This window comes from Achroia grisella, unplaced genomic scaffold, assembly GCF_030625045.1.
Source record: "Achroia grisella isolate CSIRO2021 unplaced genomic scaffold, CSIRO_AGI_Agris_v1 utg841, whole genome shotgun sequence".
Lineage (NCBI taxonomy): Eukaryota > Metazoa > Arthropoda > Insecta > Lepidoptera > Pyralidae > Achroia > Achroia grisella.
The window spans coordinates 2063388-2086305 of NW_026713039.1; the positions used below are offsets into that span (position 1 = coordinate 2063388).

The 22918-nt window shown below is 35.4% G+C and overlaps 1 protein-coding gene across 1 annotated transcript; it reads right to left on the bottom strand.

The window, feature by feature from the left end:
• Window positions 1–98: 98 nt before the first annotated feature.
• Window positions 99–21033, bottom strand: LOC131852253 (steroidogenic acute regulatory protein-like). The gene is made up of 12 exons (XM_059202905.1): window positions 20782–21033; window positions 19388–19468; window positions 17802–17950; window positions 16750–16908; window positions 15747–15800; window positions 14279–14417; window positions 13786–13949; window positions 3398–3547; window positions 2804–2908; window positions 1553–1758; window positions 673–785; window positions 99–274 (listed from the first exon to the last, which is right to left on the bottom strand). The coding sequence occupies exons 2-12, from the start codon at window positions 19461–19463 to the stop codon at window positions 165–167; spliced, it is 1425 nt and encodes a 474-aa protein (XP_059058888.1). The 5' UTR covers window positions 19464–19468; window positions 20782–21033; the 3' UTR covers window positions 99–164.
• Between the last annotated feature and the right edge of the window lie 1885 nt (window positions 21034–22918).

Genomic DNA, 22918 nt, shown 5'->3' on the forward strand with positions numbered 1-22918 from the left:
GCTGGAATATTAAATATTAGCTTTAATACAGAATTATAATACAATTTTCTGTTACAGAGAGATGAGAATGAGATCCTAAATTTGTAGAACCTCTTAATGTACTGACCGTACAAATATAGACACGTCTTGAAATTGATTTCTTTGTTACGGGCTTGGTTATCAGTCTAGAACTTTCCTTGAGCCCTACAGACGGCCGCGTACTTCCGCACGTGGACAATATAGTCACACATGACTGATGCGAACGCAGCGTCAAGCACGAACGGTGGTATTTTTCCTGAAACAAATAATAATAATAATCATACATAAATGAAATTGAAGTAGAAGTAGAAGTAGAAGTAGAAGTAGAAATATAAATATAAATATAAATATAAATATAAATATAAATATAAATATAAATATAAATATAAATATAAATATAAATATAAATATAAATATAAATATAAATATAAATATAAATATAAATATAAATATAAATATAAATATAAATATAAATATAAATATAAATAGAAATAGAAATAATCTTCATTCAAATACACATTCAGTCATATTTTTTATTCTACAAGTGTTTCGGAGGAGCATCGTTACAAAGAGTGCAAATCTAAGATCGCCCCGCAATACGGGCTTTGTTCAATAAATCTGGAATCGAACCAAAGTCTGAAATCTGAATGTTACCTTTGAGATCGCAGCACATGAGCCACTGGAAGCTGGTATGCTTTTCTATCTTGCCGCCGGAACTCTTCACGTTGATCGGCTTCATGTACCAGCATCCCACTTTATTGTGACCCCTGGAAACATTTTATGCAGACAATGTTACTTAGGGGTCGGCAACGCGCACGTGTAACCCCTGGTATTTCAGGCGTGCATAGGCTACGGCAGAGGTTCCCAAACTTTTTTGTTTCGTAGACCCCTTGCCATATTTTTCGGTTTTGGGTAGACCCCCCATTCTTACATGGTATTGATTTTTGTAAATTTCTAACTGTAGTAAAGTTTAGTGTTAAAACAATAAGATGATCGCTGTCGTAGACCCCTTGCAGTTTGTCATAGACCCCTGGGGGTCGATATAGATCAGTTTGGCAATCACTGGTCTACGGTAACCGTACGTTTACCTTATTATTTTCTCTTCTTCACAGTTATTATTATTATTATTTATCTATTTTGTAATCTCAATTCTTAATATTATTACTATTTATTTATATACTAGCTACTAGCTGTACCCGCGACTTCGTGTGGAATTTAACTTTATTTTACTAAAATAAAAGTAGCCTAAGTTACTCTTTATTACATCAGCTACCTGCCAATAAAAGTCCCATCAAAATCGGTCCAGTCATTTCAGAGATTAGCCGGAACAAACAGACAGACAAAAGTTGCAAAACATGTTATTTTGGTGTATGTACCGTATTTGTATTCATATGCATGTAGTAAAAAACGGTTATTTCAATATTACAAACAGACACTACAATTTTATTTATATGTATAGATTTATTATTATTATCATTTGCCTGATGTTTGCTACATTTGCTGTTTTTTTTTACAATTATTATTACTTACGAACCTGACTAGATCCCTGTTGGGTGGGAACCCTGGCACTTGAACGCTGACTCCACTACTGATGTAACTGTACGGGTCCTCGTCCACGATCCTGCCGTCCTTCGAGAGGGGCGCGGCCCTCCGGAGGATCACGAAGTCACGGGGTGTTATCATACCTCGACCTCCGCCTTCCGTCACCTGGTATGATATATCGATACCTGGTGCTATTTCCTGCAAAAAAGAGGGTTCATTAACAAGTTTAAAGACTTCATGACCGTTTTAGCACGCCGCTTTACTTCCGAGTCGCGGATTCGATTCCTTGCTCTGCACAAACATTTGTATTCATGAGTATGATTGATGGTATCAATCTGGGTTTTTTCTATGTATATTATGTAGGTATGTATTTACGACAAAAATCTATGTATTTGTATCAATTATCTAGTACCCATAACAAAAGCTTTAGCTAGCTTAACTTGGAACTAGATGGCGCTGTGTGAATTGTCCTGAGATTATTTATTCCATTTTACCGGTAGAGTCAGTGAGACGACATATATGTCATATAGTGACATATCAGTGAGATGACATATAATTATGTTTTATAATTTGATTACAGAATACAAAAAATAAACTTTAAACACATTAATATTAAAAAAGTTTCTCAACAAAAACTAACATTACATTATTGTTTTATCTATTATGTTTTAATATTTTAAAAACATAATATGTACAGATTTATTTAAGATATAAAAAGATGGCAAGCAAACAAACATAAAGTCCACCTGATGGAAATTGGTTATTATTGTCTTATCTATTATGTTTAAAAATATTAAAACATAAGAGACAAAATCTTGAATCACTCTATCCAATGTTAAAAACTGCATTAAAATCCGTTGCTTAATTTGAAAGGTCTATGCGAACAGACAGTAGAAGTGATTTAATTGTTTACTATGTAAAGATTTATTTAAGATATAAAAATGGCAAGCAAATAAACATAAAGTCCACCTGATGGAAATTGGTTATTATAGTCTTTTTAAACATAATAGATAAGATCTTTACATAGTAAAAAATGAAATCACTTCCGCTGTTTGTTCGCATAGACCTTTCAAATTACGCAACGGATTTTAATGCAATTCTTAACATTGGATAGAGTGATTCAAGAGGAAGGTTTATATGTATAATACATGCGTGATATAGTATAGAACAAGCCGAGAAATTCAATGATTTGTAATGCATCCGTGCGAGTCCTGGTCGGATCGCTAGTAAAATAACATCTTACCTTGATGACTTCGCTCTTCAATATTGTAGGATTCCATTTTGGGAGATTAGTAATATTGTCTCTGAATTCTTCGTACAGAAATTTCGGTGGACACTCCACTATGCCCTGTAAAATACGCCAATATTAATCTTAATCACTACATAGTATAAAACAAACTCGCTGTCTGTCCATCCCTATGTATGCTTAAATCTTTAAAACTACGCAGCGGATTTTGAAGCGGATTTTTTTAAATAAATAGAGTAATTAACACATGTACACCCGTGCGAAGCCGGGATAGCTAGTAATATTAGAAACATGAAAGTTTGTGAGAATGGGTGTTTGTTATTCTTTCATCTAAAAACTACTGAACAAATTTTAATGAAGCTTTACAGTAATATAGCTTATGCATCAGAATGACATTTAGGCTATATTTTTATAGAAATTTAAAGCAGCCGAAACTGCGGGTACCACTAGTTTCTTTACTGACTTATAAGTCAGTAGTCGTAAAAGAAGGCCTTGGGGGGAGGGGGGAGGGGTACCGGGGGGGGGGGGGGGGTTGAAGTTTATTTAATTCTTTTTTATTATTATTTATGAAGTAACAATAAATAAACTCACAGTGAACCTGTACACCTTTCCGAACTGTTCGGTGCGCTTGGACTCAACAATATCGCCCTTGTTGCGTTTCTCCACCGACCAATTGGGGGAGTTGATGATACGCCATGCATTCTGCATACTCTCCTCGGCCTGCGACTTGTATTCATCGATCTGTTAACAAAATATAATAATAATAATAATAATAGAACTAAAAATACAATGGCAGTTAGAAACAGTGAAAACTCTCCCAATTATTATCTCGTCCACAGGTGTCATCCCAACATCCCTACACACTAGCCTCAAGATATTACAACTTCACCCACTTACTTTCATCCTTCTCCAAAAAGCTGTAATATTAAACACTTGTAGAATAGTCCGCAAATTTTTGTCTTCCACTTAAAAATTATTCATCCTCATTCATAATTTATACTGTCATTGTTTGGTGATTTTTACCCGCAATGATCAGTCTATTGCCCCATCTATGGGAGATATATAATATATATATATATAAAATAATAATAATAATAATATATAATTATTATATTATTATACATGGGCCATGTTACTAAAATCTTATAGACTAACGTACATATTATTATGTAATAACCAGCTGTGGCCGCTGTTTCATCCGCATTAAATTATAGCCTAATAGCTACCCACCCCGGATTCGCGCGGGTGTACATGTATTGCATATATATAAACCTTCCTCTTGAATCATTCTATCTACTAAAAAAACCGCTTCAAAATCCGTTGCGTAGTTTTAAACATTTAAGCATACATAGGGACGGACAGACAGCGACAGCGACTTTGTTTTAGACTATGTAATGATAATAATGACATGTTATTCTGATGCATAAGCTATATTACTGTAAAGTTTCATTAAAATTCGTTCGGTAGTTTTGACTTGAAACAGTAACAAACATTCATCCATATTTATTTATTTATTTATTTATTTTCGGAAAACCAAGGCTGTTTACAAACATAGTTATAAACATAATTAAATCAGAACATTATTCACAAACTTTCGCGTTTATAATATTATTAACATAAAATAATCGACCGTCGTAATTTCGATCCCCGTTTGAATTGGACGGGGGATCGATCGTATGTGCTACTCATGAGTACAAATGTTATTACCGTGCGAGGAATCGAACCTGCGACCATCGGAAATAAAACGGTGTGCAAACCACTAGGCCAGCGGTCTCCAACGTTCTACAAATCAAGGGCCAAAAAAAATGTAAAATCTGTACAGTGGGCCACACCACAGGTATTTTTATGAGGATCTTTTAATTTTATATTAAAGGTACTTTTTATTACTTAATTTTTATCATTACTGAGAGCGGGCTATTGACGGGCCGCAGAAAAATAATCGGGCCGCAAGCGTCCCGCGGGCCGCGGGTTGAAGACCTTTGCACTAGGCGATTGTTTTTTTTTAAATATCGAGATACTTTAAGTCAGGAAAGCCGTAGCGTATTAGCAACTTCAATAATTTTAGACTTTGGTAAATTGACATTGCATTGTTATTGATTATCAATATTGAATTGGGATTATATTGCAATATTAATACAATAATCACTGATATCAATAATGCATAGATAAACGAATTTAAATCTTACCCATACTAATATTATAAACGTGAAAGTAGGGATGTTTGTTAGGCTTTCACGCAAAAAGTACTAAACCGATCAGTGAAATGATGCCTCGTTTAGAGGCGAAACACGTGTCGCAATATGTAGACTCAATAACGGTCGGAATTCGATCACCATTAGATAAGGTCGTAACGTAAGGGCAGAGGAAGACCGGAAAAGATAGATGGACTGTGTGAAAGATGATATGGTAAGAAAGGGAGTGAATAACGATATGACTGCGAACAGGGATGAATGGAAGAGAAAAACATATTACGACGACCAAACAAATAAATAGGATAAGGAAGAAGCAGATGATATAGAGAAGATCGTAACGGTAGTCAAGTTTCCACACCAAATATTTGTGGTGTCACAAATGTAATTGTAGCGGAATAAAAAAAAATCCACAAAAAATAAAAAATAATAATATTGTTGGAAGGTTAGCGCATTCTGATGAATAGGAATGTAATAACGATTTTTTTTATGGATGATAATAGAATGGTGTACTCGCCTGCGCTAATGGATTATGCTAGTGGGACACCAGTGGAGGATGATAAGATGAGTATGAGGTCAGGTCAGTTAGCCCATAGTGACAAATTCACCAAGAATTTATCACGATTTTTTCTGTCTATCTATTTGTTACCTTTACACGACTAAAGCGAACATAAAATATATTATACAATATAGATTTTAGATGTAGGATGGTTTCCAGGGGGAACCGCGTGGAGGTCAACCAGACATGGTACATTGCTAGCAATGAGATCATCAGTCCACATTACTAACAATTCCCATTTGAAATTAATAATATTTGAAATATGTTGATTATTATAGTAATGTTATTAATAAACTTAAGCATGTCATTGTTTTTTATTTTCTTTAACACTATCCTTATCGTCTTGTTCGGATAGTTACATTAGTTAAGAACGCCGTTAAAGCTGTAAATAGGTTGAGCACACCGCCTTACTTCCGATGATTGCGGCTGGACCGATTTTGACGGGACTTTTATTGGCAGATATCTAATGTAAAGGAGTAACTTAGGCTACTTTTATTTTAGAAAAATAAAGTTAAATTCCATGCGAACGAAGTCGCAGGTACCGCTAGTTATTAGATATAATTATAACATAGCACGGATATACGTAATCAATTATCTTAAAAAGGCAGACGAAACCGAGAGTAACAGTTGGTCATCCATAAAAAAAACTTACACTCAACCAAACAGCATGGAATTTCTCCTTTGAATTGTCACGATTGAACAGTATCTTCATCCAATTGCTGATGGAGAAACCGAACTTGGACATGCTATCCATCTTCTTGTTAAATTCTTCCTCAGTTTGTATATTCTCTAAGTCCTTCATATGCTTCTCCATTTCCGAATCGGAGAGCGGGAGTTCCGGATCGGTTGATTTGGCGGCCATTTTGTTTTTTTTATTTCTTTATTTATAGGAAATTATAGTTTTAATATTTGTATGACCTTGAATTGAAAATATGTATGGGTATGTGAGTGTAATACATAGAAATGAAGAGAACATTAAAATGAAAATGTTATATATAATTGTGAATATTTGTATGGGTAGAAAAGGGGTGTGGACTGGAGCGGAAACAACGACTTTTAATAAAAATCTTTAATAATTGTAATTTATACGTATTTACAATTCACACAGCGCCATCTAGTCCCAAGCTAAGCAAACCTTATGGGTACTAGTCAATTTATACATTGTTTAAATACGTTTTTTCTAAACACATACATAATATACATGGAAAATACCCAGACCAATACAAACAATTATACTCATGAATATAAATATTGGAATCCAACCCCGACCATCGAATTAAAGCAGTGTGCTAAACCACTAGACCACCGAGGCTGTCATAATGCATGTATACATACAGATGGATAGGTCGATACATATTATTAGATATAGAATTGTGTGAAGTTAGGAAATTGGGACGAGCCTTATCTCATTTGTAATGTTAATGATTTATTTTAATGCTTCTGTGTTATAATTAATCTATGAATCATTTTATGGTAAATAAAGATATTTACATCTCTTGACGTTTCGAATAAGTTCAGCACGTGACCACTGAGAAACCTCAAGAGAGGTAAATACTTTGTTTTTACCATAAACTTAATTTACCACAAAAAAATTCATGTAAGTATATTAATAAGGTCTACTAAAGTTTAAAAATGAGTATATATATAATATATGTATATTAAAAAAGCGATTTTTTTTCTGTCTATCTGTTTGTTACCTTTACACGACTAAAGCGAACATAAAATATATTATACAATATAGATTTTAGATGTAGGATGGCATATGTTCATTCCCGAACATAACCAATCATAAGCCACAAAAAACATCTTTTCTTCTAAAAAAAAAAACAAATTTCTATCGCATTATCAATGATATACTTTATCTTTATATGGGACTATTTAAGAGACACAATCTTACAAATAAAATAAAATCTAAAAAGACACACAAATACAGTTAGAATGTTATTTAAAGTATCAGACATAAAAAATACACTTGAATATTAAAAAAAAAAATTATGTTATATCATAAAAAAATAGAAACTAAAAATTTTTTCTAACCAGGGGTAGCCGAACATTTAGGGGGATGAAAAATAGATGTTGGCCGATTCTCAGACCTACTCAATACGCTCACAAAATTTCATGAGAATCGGTCAAGCCGTTTCGGAGGAGTATGGGAACGAAAACTGTGACACGAGAATTTTATATATAAGATACAATTATACATACAATAGCTTGCAAATAAAAAAATATTACAGAATTTCGATAAAAAAATTCGTTCTAAGCAACGCAAGTACAGTTCTACAAATAGTACACTTTCGACCACAATAAAGGATACAGAATTAATATTTATATCTATTATGAGATAACAGAACGGTCACTCATTTAAATAAACAAGTATTTGAATATCGAACGCGTTCGCTGCGTGACACATTCGCGAATGAACTGCCGGTTGCATAGAGGTTATTGCGTATATAATTAACTTTCAATTACTGTACACTGCCGTTCAATATTATGGAGCACGCATTTATTATTTCTATTTATTTTATGCTACGTTTACATTCAGCAGTTTCCCCTGCCACTCGCGCTGCCGGAAATATTGCCGGGCGACAACTGAGCGAGAGGGCTGAATGTACACGCTGCCAGTCCTTTGAATCGCGCACGAAAAAACGACAGTCGAGGGAGCGCCGGGCAGCGCGAGTGGCAGAGCCAATGGCATGGGAAGTGTTTCCACTCTCGCGCTGCTCACTTCCCTGCCCACTCGGGCTGAGTGTAAATTGGGCATTACAATTTTTCTGTACAGCTACTATGTTATGTCCGTGGTAGCCCTCATGCGCTGCCATTCAAGAGAACTAAGATGTTGCATTGCATAGGGATCTAGTTAGATCTATGCTAATATTATAAAGAGGTAAAAATTGCATGTTTGTTTGAGGTAATCTTAAGTTCTGTCGGTCCGATTTTAAAAATGATTTCACTATTAGGTATAAAGTTATATTATCCCTGAATGCTATAGGATATATCTTAATTTTAATAAAAGAAAGACCTCAAATATTGGGGCCCTGCGAAACCGTGACAGGTTGCTAGTCAGTAATAAACGGACCTAGTTTCGCAAGTATCGAAACTTTGGTTTGGAGTGCCATCTGCACTCGCACCCTATCGTCTAGTGAAGTTGTAAAGGTCAGTTGCAGCCAACAGCATTAGAGTAGTCCGAAAAAAGGGCGACAAGGATGCGTTTCGGTGCGGTAATTCCATGACCGCATTAAAGTGACTCAATTATAGAAATATGATAATGCAAAAGGCGATTAACATAAGTAGCGAATGGGATCAATTCAACAGATTATACATTAAAGATAAGTATAATAACTGCTTATGAATTATAATCTCTTGTAATTAGGACCTTCGTAGATAAACAATAGAGTTAGTAAACGAATGAGCACGTATTACTAAATTAGTTTTTGCATAATATATATTAGTACTATTATATATATTAGTACTAGTACTATTATATCGAGGACCATTTCAAAGGTTTTTAATATTAAAGTGGATGTATGTATATAAAGACTTCCTTCATCATTATTAATATAGTTAAACGGAATTAAATAATTTTATGCTAAATAAAGGAATTTACCTCTCTTCGCCAAAATGTGACCACGGCTAGTCGAAACGTCGAGAGAGGTAATTACCATTTATTATAAAAATATTAGTGTTAAAACCCGTTTAACTATATTAGTAATCCTTACTAATATTATAAATGCGCAAGTAACTGTCTATCTGTCTCGCTATCACGCCAATACTACTGAAATGATTTAACTGTAATTTGGAACACAGATAGCCTAGACCCTGAGAAAGAGGCTACTTTTTAATGCCATAAAAGGGCTGAAAGAAAATATGGATGGACCCTGTCAAAGACGATATGCATAAGGACTATAAGCTCAGATATGATCGTTGATAAGGATCAGTATCAGTGGATGAAGTTGACTTACTGCACAGACTACAAATAATGGAAAAAAGGCAAGGCAATGATGATAAGCACTTTTCAATATTTTTTGTTTAAACTACTTCTAGGATGAAAGACATCCTAATGGATGTAGATTGAGCCAAAAAGAATGTGCAAGATATAGATACTGCTAAAGTCATCATTTTTGAGTGCACATTATTTAAACCATTCAAATTATTCCATTAAATAAATATTCAGTTTTATTGCACTGCAGTGTACTCGATACCATACATTAAGGAAAAGACCTGTCTAAGCAAAAAGTAGCGACTAAGGTTGCATATATACAGTCGATTAATCATCAGATTGCCCGAATATCTTCGAAAAGGACTGATGTACGGTTGGTATAACACCAGGTACCAGTGTATGAATTAATTATTTACAAGTAATCTAAGAAAGAGGAGATCTGTAGAAGAACTAGAGTGACCGACATAGCCCGAAGAATTACGAAACTGAAGTGGCAATGTATAGGGCACATAGGTAGGACAGATAGGACAGATGGCCGTTGGGGCAGTAAAGTCCTCAAGTGGTGACCGCGGACCGGAAGACACAGCGTGGGAAGGACTCCGACAAGGTGAACTGACGATTTGGTCAAGATCGCTGGAAAGCGTTGGATACGAGAAGCGCAGGATTCATCGTCCAGGACATTTTTGGGCGAGACCTTCAGCAGTGGACGTCTTACAGGCTATTATGATGATGATTATGATGCTAAGATATAGACGAACCAACACGGCGACTTTGCTATTAGAGACGACAATATGTTTATCAGCAGGTGTATTGGATCTGGTAGGATTAAGGTGTTAAATCGATTAATACCAAAGATAATGGTACTTGTAAATAAAACTAGTTACGCCATGCGGCGCTGCCCGCTTGGATTACAGCGTTATAACTACCACTCCGAAGAAAAAGGGAATTATTAATAGTAGATTTTTCAATGTCAAAAATTACTTTATTAGTCGAATTCTCAAGATTTTTAGACAGGATAAGAAAAAAGGAGTTACTTTGCACAAGTCAAAGGCGACAGAGAGTAGCAATTTGGCCACCGAACAGTCAACACTAGGCTTCCAAGCTATATCCGAACTCTATACAACGCCTGATGATGCTTCGTTGAGAGGCGAAAATGTGTCGCAATAACAATAATCTCAGGACAATTCACACAGCACCATATAGATTCAAGTTGAGCTAGCTAAAGCTTGTGTTATGGGTACTAGATAACTGATACAAATACATAGATTTTTTTCGTAAATACATACATATTATATATAGAAAACACCCAGACCGATGCAAACAATTATACTCATGAACACAAATCGAACAATCGAACCCGCGACCATCGGAAATAAGCAGGTGTGCTAAACCACTAGATCTTTACCTCCACCACCTATTTCAGCCGCCTGTAAGATGTGTTTCGGTTGTAGGGTGCAGATTAGGCAGTGAAATTACAAGATAAGAGGCGTGACATCTTAGTACTCTGGAATGGTAATGCATGAGTGGTATCACGAGTGTCACATGATAACGTGATGTCCGTAGTACTGGTCATGTATATAGGCGACGGTTACCACTTACCAGGTGGGTGGTCATATTTGACATTCAATAATATTAAAAAGAAAATCGACTTGGATACAGATAATACAAATGTATAATCTATTACAAATTGATCAGCTGATTAAGGGGAATTGGCGGTAAATGGTCAATTGACCTTAATAAACCTTAAATGGATTCGATCCTGTGCTTAGCCGATTGCAATATTAGGTCATCTATTGCTACTACATAGGTCTATATAGACCTATGTAGTAGCAATAGATGACCATAACCATATGGTTGTAGTTATAGTGATGTAGTTAGAAATACAATGACATCGGGTTAAGTAATAATTATTCGATACTAGCTTTTACCCGCGGCTTCGCTCGCATAACTTCATTGCTAGATGGTGCTGAAGTAGCAAAATGTTGATATGTTATTTTTAGTTTTATACAAAAAATATTTGTTTTTTTAAATAAAAAGTATCCTATGTTTGCCGGGACAGCTAGTAGTCTATATATTTATCAAAATACATTCAGTAGGTACTGTTCGATTCCTCGAACGACAGGGGCGGATATAAGGACTTTTTAGGCTGCATCCCAGGGCCCCGAGGATACAAAGGGCCCCCAATCCCCACTGAAACGATATTTCGAATATAAAAAAATATCTAGAATATTAAAAAAACCTATAAGGTTGGCAACCCTGAGATCAATCAACCCAAGAGTGCGCGTCTATCGAAAGGAACGGGGCATTTCTGGTCGCTTGTTTTTGGTCGGTGTATTTTTTTAGTTGAGTAACATAATTATATAGGCCTCTAAGTAGATTTAGCCCAGGGCCCCACAAATTCACGATCCGCCCCTGTCCAACGGTGCAAACATTTGTATTCATGAGTATGATTGTTTTCGGTATGAGTGTATTATATTTATATGTGTATATTTACAAATACATGTATATATCTATGAATTTGTATCAGTTGTCTAGTACTCATAACTCAAGATCTGCTAAGCCATTTTTTTTTACTTGGAGAAAATCCCTCATGGAGACCCGCCCGCCCCGGGGGAGGCAAGCGGGTACTGTGAGACTCCTACTCACTAAAAACTCCAAGGTATCCCGACGAAGTGCCTATAGCCGGAGTCGCTGGATCGACTGTCAGTCCACCGCAACTCCGGCGGCAAGATCTGCTAAACCTGGGGCAACATAACGCTGAGAAAATTGTCCTGGGTTTTTATTATATTACTATTATTTAAAATACAGTATTCCTATTCGTTATCTAGTACTCATAACACAAGCTCTACTTAGCTTGTATGGTGCTGTAAATTGTCTTGAACAATAAATAATTATTTTTCATACAAATTTATATATTTTTTGACATGTTCATTTATATTAGTGCACCGCCAACAATCTTTCTCTGCACCACTCATGGTTGCCTGGTAGATAACGCCGCAAGATGTTAAGTCCGCCATATGTACACATTATTTTTGTGTATTGAAGTTAAGTAAATAAATAATTATGTTTCATAGAAATTTATATATTTTTTGACATGTTCATTTATACTAGTGCACCGCCAAGAATCTTTCTCTGCACCACTCATGGTTGCCTGGTAGATATCGCCGCAAGATGTTAAGTCCGCCATATGTACACATTATTTTTGTGTATTGAAGTTAAGTAAATAAATAATTATGTTTCATAGAAATTTATATATGTTTTGACATGTTCATTTACATTAGTGCACCGCCAAGAATCTTTCTCTGCACCACTCATGGTTGCCTGGTAGATAACGCCGCAAGATGTTAAGTCCGCCATATGTACACATTATTTTTGTGTATTGAAGTTAAGTAAATAAATAATTATGTTTCATAGAAATTTATATATGTTTTGACATGTTCATTTACATTAGTGCACCGCCAAGAATCTTTCTCTGCACCACTCATGGTTGCCTGGTAGATAACGCCGCAAGAAGTTAAGTCCGCCATATGTACACATTATTTTTGTATATTGAAGTTAAGTAAATAAATAATTATGTTTCATAGAAATTTATATATGTTTTGACATGTTCATTTACATTAGTGCACCGCCAAGAATCTTTCTCTGCACCACTCATGGTTGCCTGGTAGATAACGCCGCAAGATGTTAAGTCCGCCATATGTACACATTATTTTTGTATATTGAAGTTAAGTAAATAAATAATTATGTTTCATAGAAATTTATATATGTTTTGACATGTTCATTTACATTAGTGCACCGCCAAGAATCTTTCTCTGCACCACTCATGGTTGCCTGGTAGATAACGCCGCAAGAAGTTAAGTCCGCCATATGTACACATTATTTTTGTGTATTGAAGTTAAGTAAATAAATAATTATGTTTCATAGAAATTTATATATTTTTTGACATGTTCATTTATACTAGTGCACCGCCAAGAATCTTTCTCTGCACCACTCATGGTTGCCTGGTAGATATCGCCGCAAGATGTTAAGTCCGCCATATGTACACATTATTTTTGTGTATTGAAGTTAAAATAATTAAATATTAAATAAATAAATATTACATAGTATAAAACAAAGTCGTTGTCGCTGTCTGTCCTCATGTATGCTTAAATCTTTAAAAGTACGCAACGGATTTAGAAGTGGTTTTTTTAATACACAGAGTGATTCAAGAGGAAGGTTTATATATATAATACATGTACACCCGTGCGAAGCCGGGGCGAGTAGGTAGTAAATATTCCAGTATGGATACACTTACTTGATCTTGTGTGAGTATAATTTGCTCCCCGGCTCTCCTCGGCCGTGGACTAGACTCCGGAGTCTCGACCGGTGAGAACCAGTTCACCGTGGACTCCCCGTGTGTGGACAGCACGCCCGACGGCCTCCCAGGGTGCAGCAAAGGAGTTCTTTCTGTTCCATGCACTGTATAACAAATCAAATCCAAATCAATCAATTATTAATCATCATGACAACCTCAGTGGTCTAGCGGTATAGCACACCCCTTACTTCCGATGGTCGCGGGTTCGATTCCTCGCACGTTGCAAACATGTATTCATGAGTATGATTGTTTGTACCAATCTGGGTATTTTCTATGTATATTACGTATGTATTTAAAAAAAAAAGTATTTATATTAGTTATCTAGTACCCATAACACAAGCTCTGCTTACCATGGGACTAGATAGCACTGTGTCAATTGTCTACGGTTATTTATTTATCTAATCTGCTACACTAGATTGACTTCAAGTCTTACCGATGCACTCCAGTATCTGCTTGGCCTGCAACTCCTGCGGGAGCACCCTAAAGTCCAAGAACCAGGCTTCGCCCCACGAGATCGTGAACGATGTGAGGATTAGGAAAACTTGGTACACTGGCTGCGACGCGTTCGGCCACTGGACATACAAATATGCACATTACTTATATTATTAACCGGATCTTCATTACATAGTATAGTCTGTCCGTCCCTACGTATGCTTAAATCTCTAAAACTACGCAACGGATTTTGAAGCGGTTTTCTTATAAATAGAGTAATTCAAGAGGAAGGTTTATATGTATAATACATGTACACCCAAAGCCGGGGCGAGTAGCTAGTAACATATAATAGACAGGAATAAATAATTGTCTCTTAGTCCAGAAAAGTCTAAAGTCGCGGAAAGTGGCAAGAGCACCACCGACAAGAGTGTAGCTCTTAAATTATGAATGAATGAATAAAGTCCAGAAAGATAACCCGAAAGTTTGTGAGTATAGATGGATGTTTGTTACTCTTTCACGCAGCAACTACTAGACGGATTTTGATGAAACTTTACAGTAATATAGCTTATACACCAGAATAATATATAGGCTATAAATTTCACGGGTGAAACCGCGGGCACAGCTTTTTTTTTCATAACACAGGGGACAAACGAGCATGCGGCTCACCTGATGGTAAGTGATTACCGCCGCAATGAGCACCCGCAACACCAGGGGAATTGCAAGTACGTTGTCGGCCTTTTAAAAAGGAATAAGCTCTTTTCTTGATGGTTTCAATATCGTATCGGTTCGGAAATATCATTGCTGGAAAGTGATTCCACAATGTGGTTGTGCGAGGCAAAAAGTTTCTAGACAACCGCACTGTGGAGGACCGCCATTCATCGAGATGATCAGGATGGTATTTCAGTTTCTGGCGGGTGGTACGGTGGTGAAACTCAGCAGCTGGTATTAATCCGACCAATTCCTCAGAACACTCCCCGTGATATAATATATACAGCTAATTATATATATTATTAACCTGGTCTTAATACGAATAAATGATTGTCTTTTAAGTTCAGAAAGATAATCTATATTATTTCATATGAAATTAACTATATATATAACTAGATGACCCGCGTAACTTCGTCTGCATCACACTTATACAACATATATAATTATATTTCGCACTATTTATATAATATTTTTTTAAATTATAGCCTATATGTTATTTGGAAGTATAAGCTATAAAGTTTCTTCAAAATCCTTTGAGTAATTTTTGCGAGAAATAGTAATAAACATCCATACTTACAAACTTTCGCATTTATAATAGGTATTCTTAAGAATAAGACAATAAAAGTAACACAACACACGTATTAACTCGTGAATATCTGTATTGGTTTTACTATTATTAATTCATTTTTATATACTTAAATACTTACTACATTATAAAACTGTTTGTTTCCCAAATAAAATAAATTAATAAATTAACTTACATCAAAAACAAACACTTTTGCTATCAAAAAGGCACAAGTTCCACCTGTTGAGAGCTGAAACAAATAAATTTAATAATAATAATAATAATCTCAGGACAATTCACACAGCGCCATCTAGTCCCAAGTTAAGCAATCTAAAGCTTGTGTTACGGGTACTATATAACTGATACAAGTACATAGATAATTTTTTTTCGTAAATACATACATACTCATGAATACAAATGTTTGTGCCGTGCGAGGAATCGAACCCGCGACCATCGGATGTAAAGCAGTGTGCTAAACCGCTAGACCTCCGAGGTCGTCCTGTAACTTATTACAGTTATAATTAATTGCATAGTTGCTATGTATACTCGTATATATTATTTATTTATATATTATGTATAACGTATATATTTATAATATGTGTATATATTTTATATATTACTATTATTATTTATGTATCTTTCATTCCATCTTGCGCCATCCACTACCTTCTGTCTTATCTCCTCTTCCCAAAAGTTGTCTGGAAGAGATCGCTTCAGCGATAAGAACGCCTTTGTACCTACATAATCTAAATATTTTATTTTCTTTTGTATTTTTTAAAGTGAATAATTTTTTACTTATTATTCTCTCTCTCTTTGTTGCACCATAATAACAAAATACATATATACAAAAGAAAACAATATTTAGAATATGGGTACAAAACGCGGTCTTATCGTTTATGTGATCTCTTCCAGACAACCTTTGGGTAGAGGAGAAAAGACGTTGGTTGGTTGGAGAAGAAGGTAGTGGATGGCGCATGATGGAATAGAAGAAACATTAATATTAATAATATATATATAAAATAAAGTCACTGTCGCTGTCTGTCCCTATATGTGCTTAAATCTTGAAAACTACGCAACGGATTTTGACGCGGTTTTTAATAGATAGAGTGATTCTAGAGGAAGGTTTATATGTATAATACATGTATACCCGGGTGAAGCCGGGGCGAGTAGCTAGTAAATAAAATAAAGTATATACTCACAGCTATAACACTCCAATTATTTATATACAAGATTGCGTAAAACAATAGCAGCACGATGAACCTAGTCACAGCCACCATTACAATATCAAACAGCGAAGTCTTCACGTTATAGTGAACTATTTCACGATTGAATATTTGTTCTAACGTCTCGCCTCGCATCTGAAAAGAAAAACAGAATAAACATTTCTGAAAAACATTATTTAATTTAAAATAAGTTTTTAAACTAATTAATTTCTTAACATATTCTTTAAAAAAAAATCTAAACTTCTCGTGTATTGAAAATTGTTCGTACATTGTATAAATAGATTTACTACCTATGCCCGCGATTTCTTCTGCGTGAAGTAGTGATTTTGGATGGCATTAAATATTTAATAATCTAATCCAAACTTTTACTTTATTCCCTTAAGGGTATTTTTTTATCAACAGCATAAAAAGGCCCAAGTTTTAATAATAACGATACTTCCATACAACTTTTCATCTCCCCTTTCATCCCCTTACAACCCTTTTTTCGCATAGTAAAGTAGCCTATGTGTTTTCTCAGAGTTTTTTTAGACTATCTGTGTACCAAATTTCATTTAAATCGGTTATTTAGTTTTGGCGTGAAAGAGCGACAGGCAGACAGACAGAGTTACTTTCGCATTAATAATATTGGTAAGGATTGTACATGTGTAGGAATGAAGATCATATCCTAAGGAAGGTGTTACATATTAATGTGGATGGTAAGGGCTGAGGAAGACCGAAGTCTTCTTCGGTCTTCCTCAGCCCTTCTTAGAAGAAGAAGAAGAAAGGGAGTAAATAACGAGATGACTGCGAACAGGGATGAATGGAAGAGAAAACATATTACCACGACCACAAATGAATGGGATAAGGAAGAAGCAGATGATTGTAAGGATTTGAATTGAATTGAATATGAAAATTCTGGTTCCTGCAGGATATTTACACAATCAGTTACAGAACATTCTTTACCAGTCAAGTCTTCGTAAAGTACAAAGATACATGACGCTGGCTAAAAATTACTATTCCAGTTACAAATATTAAAAAAAAAAACTCACCATTACACATATAAGCCACATGAGACTAGTAAACAATATATCGAATGTGACAAACAGACAGAAGAACCTTCGTACAGTCGACATCTTGCCCTGAGGCCTGTGACCTGCCGCCAGATCTTCCGACACGAGATTCACTGACTGTGACTGAGCTGGAATAAATAAAAGGAAAAGTCAATGACAATCATCAAAGTCATCATAACAAAGATCTGTGCGAATTTGTCACGATGAGCTAACTAATCTGATTTCATGCTCATCCTATCATCCTCCACTGGTGCCCCGCCAGCGTATATCATTAGCGCAGGAGGGTGTACCATTCCATTATCATCCATAACAACTTATATTATACTAGGCAGAAGTAGATTGTTAGTAATGTGGATTGATGACCCCATTGCTAGCAATGTACCATGTCAGATTGACTTCCTGTCTAGTTTTGTATTAATTAATTTAATTTAAACTCCTCAGTTATCTCTAGAAAAACCGTTTATTATATGACTTGTCTTAAATCTATCATTAGTACACACTCAATGCTCTATGGGTCCCGAGTCGCCATAGACTATATCCATATATTCTTTTAAGTCGTTTATCACTAATACATTACATTACACACTTCCACCTGGTTGGAATTAACCACGACGTTAATACCTGGTGAATTCGCCATGATGAAAGAACAAGCTACTGACGAAATCTTAATCCTCATCCTATCGTGGTAAACTGGTGACCTGGTATTGTGTGCTGGTGGGTCACATTCCTTTCTAATTTTTCTTCATTCACTGCTCATTAGATGGTGTTGTACCCTTTTTGAACTAACATCACCTAGTTGTTTAAGTATGATTGTTTATATTGAGCGAAATGTACCATGTCAGGTTGACCTAAATGTGGTTCCTACTAGAAACCATCATGTTAAATTTTTGATGAATTTGCCATGGTGGGCTACCTGACCTGAACTCATGCTCATCTTATTATCCTGCACTGGTGCCCTGCCAGCATAAAGCGTTAGCACAGACGGGTGCACTATTCCATTATCATCTATAATATTTGTATTGATCTGGGTGTTGTTTGTGTATTATGTATGTATGTACAAAAATACCTATGTATTTAATTATTTCTATCACTTGTTTAGCATCCATAGTATAAGCTCTGCTTATTTTTGGGACATCATGCTTCCTAATACGCACTGCCAAAGAGTGGAACACACTTCCAGCTTTAGTGTTCCCGGAGAAATACAACCCCGGATTCTTCAAGTCTATGGTGAATAGATATCTTCTGGGTAAGCGCGCTACATCCTAGGTCTTGCCATCATTTACCATCAGATGAGGTGAGACCAAGCAAATGGTTATGTGAATTGTTCTAGTTTTTTTTACTAATGAAGATGGAATGGTGGGTGCCTGCACTAATAAACTATGGAACTACGGTAGAGGATGACAGTGTGAGCTTAAACTCATGTCAATTAACTCATCATGACAAATTCTTCAGGAATTTATAACAATAGTTTCCATGTCGAAATGCCTGGTACATTGCTAGCAATTGGGCCTCTAGTCCCCATTGTGAAAAGAATATATAAAATGATGTACTTATAGAATACTTACATATAGTCCTATAATTTGGGTTGGACACTGTACTGAGCAGTGACTCAGCTGCCTCCCGTATGCGATGGTCAGTCATATTGAATCCTGTGAACACAATTGATAAAGCTAATTATGAAAGTAAACCAATTAATCAATTTTCATTTCCCATAGATACTGCTTTCTGCATTTTCTCCTCTCCCGAAACATCATCATGAAGAGATAGCTTAACACATTGAAGACTACATTGAAAAATCTTATTTTTCATATAGATATTTTTTTATTGTCGCATGTCAGCTAGTTAGCTGTACATGCGACTTCATCCGTATGGAATGTTACTTTATTTTACTAAAATTAAAGAAATTTTCTAAAATAAAAGTAGCCCAAGTTACTTCTTATTATATCAGCTACTTGCCAAAAAAAGTCCCGTTAAAATAGGTCCAGCCATTTCAGAGATTAGCCGGAACAAACAGACAGACAAACATAAATTATAAAATTTTATTATGGTGCATTTATATTCATATGCATGTAGTAAAAAACGGTTATTTCAATATTACAAACAGACACTCCAATTTTATTTTTATGTATAGATTACATATATTATTTTTTAAATATGTTTTTAGTGTACAATGATCGGAGGCAGACATTATTTAACCCCTAGATTTATTTCAATTAAAGTGCCCACAAGCAATTACCCGATCCCAACATATAAATTTACTTTAATTGCGGTGTGACCCACCAGTGGGCATGCAGTCTTTAACATGTTAAGTGATAAGACACCTTTAAGTTAAGCTAAGCCTTTTACACCTTCATACTTCATAAATTTTGTTTGTTATATTATTCCAGGTGCAACATAAAATAACAAAAGAATTATCAATAAATATAATATTTAAAGTACCGAATTTTCAATACATAATAATGAAAATGTCAAGATCAAATAATAATTTAAATGAAAGTGAGCCGAACATACAATAAGGAGCAATAATTATATTATGTTAAACCTCTGGCTAACAAGCACACCAACAAAATGTACCTTTATTTGTGTATTAAGTTTGAACATCAATGTTTTAGAACTTTGTTGACACACATTCTGATTAATATGGATGCAGTTTTTTCCTTATCATGGCATAAAAATAATCTATTCTTGCAAGAATGTACATGCCAGTTGCACTATAGTTAATGTCACAGTTGAGGTGATAAATTGCTTAAGCATATGGAGTCATAAATAAATCCGAAACACTAAGATGTCGTGCCTCTTATCCTATAATTTCACTGCCTAATCGCAACCTACAACAGCAAGTTAGTACTTCTTAGTTGCTTTTGACAAAGACAAAACATTTTATGTAAACAATATTCTATTGATAAACATATAGCATCCATTAGATTTCTAAGTCAATAATTAACAAATATAACGACTTACTTGATTGCAGTCTTCAAATTAACATACACATATTTATAGAAACCACTCAATGTAAGGAACAATAGATGTTTTGTTCCTATTATGGTTTGTTACTAAGAGCTGTTATCTCAATCATGTTTGAACCTTATCAAAAACAAATATTTTTATTAATTTCACAAACGAAATCACGGCACTGTTTAATCGAATAATAATTAAAGCTTAAATAGATTTTGTACATAAAAATAAATTATAACTTATAATACAAAACTCCTACAATAATAAATTATCAGTAAGCTGTCATTATTGTAATGTCATGAGTGACGTTTATTTTTGACATTTGCGTTCGAAAACAAATCATTCATTACACTGATGTATAAAAAATATATAAATGTTCAGAATATTAATGAAACTTTTTTTTTAAAGCAAATGCATTTCTAAAATAAAAGTAATCTAAGTGAATATTTGCAATCTCCAAGTGAAAGTCACGTAAAAATCGTACCGGCCGTTTCAGTGATTGCCAAGATAAACAGACATACATTTTTTTTAATAGGTAGGTAGGTGAAGTGGCAGTGGGCAGGGCACATAGCTCGTAGGACAGATGGCCGTTGGGGCAGTAAAGTCCTCGAGTGGCGACCACGGACCGGAAGACGCAGCGTGGGAACGCCTCCAGCAAGGTGGACCGACGATCCAAGATCGCTGTAAGCCATTGAATGCGAGCAGCGCAAGACCGATTGTCGTGGAGATCTTTTGGGGTGGCCTATGTCCAGCTGTGGACGTCTTCCGGGCTGCGATGATGATGATGAGGTAGATCGGTTAATTGTCCTGAATGATTTCATGTTTACACTCCATTTTTTATGTATGATAATGGAATGGTGCTCCTAACTGCGCTGACAGTTTACGCTCGCTGGGGACTAGTGGAGGATGACAAAATGACTCTGAGATCAGAATATACTCCATTGTTTACTTGTGTCTCGCCAGCGTGTGCTGTTAACCCAAGTATATTCATGATACATCATCATCAACTAGGAAGAGGAGAGGACTATTAATACATAATGAAAAAACTGGTTTATTAATTAATTTCATTCAGTATAAGAAACACAATGTACTCGTACATTTATTATTCATTTAAACTTTATTCTTGTCTAACAATTTAAATAAAAAATATTTACAAATCAATTCATCACAATAATAATATCTTCATAAGAAACCATAGACAAATTATTTTTTTATATGTGACGAGCCCAGTTATAAACAATTACAATTAACATAATGCCTTATTTAAACCTTACAACGGTTTTAAATAACAAATATTGATTTCAAGAATTGTCTTGCAAATTTAGCTACATGTACTTTTGGCGGCAACACCTTTTTCAATAATTAATAATACAATATATTTTTCACTTCTTAAAATATTTTTGAAACAAATCATACTATATATACATAACTTAATTATACAACAAAGAACCTAAAATTAAAAACCTTAAAGATATAATATAATAACTAAAATATATTATTAAAAGGAGTTCCTTTAGGCAGGGTTCCGAAGATACTGGCAGCGTTCCCCCTTTTAATGGCTAGACTAATTCTTTGTCCGAGGTAGCTGCCAGCTCTTCGGTCTTCTGTGATGTCGACTAACCTTTTTATTTCCTTAAAAAGTCTTATAGCGCTAGGACCCCACGGACCAAGGGTGGGAAGGACGGACGAATGGGACGAAATCATATTCGGAGCCTAGACCCATGTATTTGCATGCTTTAGTTTTTTCAGCCGCTTCACAAGCCGCACCAGCTCTATTGTTGGTTCCTTGTGGATGGGATGGGGCCAGCGTGTCTGAACAGGTTGCATCCCATACCAGCATCCGGTCCATCTTCCATGGAATCAAACTCATACCGTCCGATCTCATGCCATCGTCTGTTGCAATACCGGCTCAAGTAGACTTGGCACGTCGACGGTGGCAAGGCCGGCGTATGATATCGGTAATTGCGGCATATCTCAAGAAGCGGCCTGCACTTTTTTGGCATGACAGTCCGTGATGTCCTAGTTTGTCGACATCACTACCACAGGGACATTTATGATGATGCAGACCGGAACCCCACGCCGTAGACAGGTTGCTATTTGGAGCGTCTGAGGCTCAAGAAATGTTCCTGTATTTAAATTAA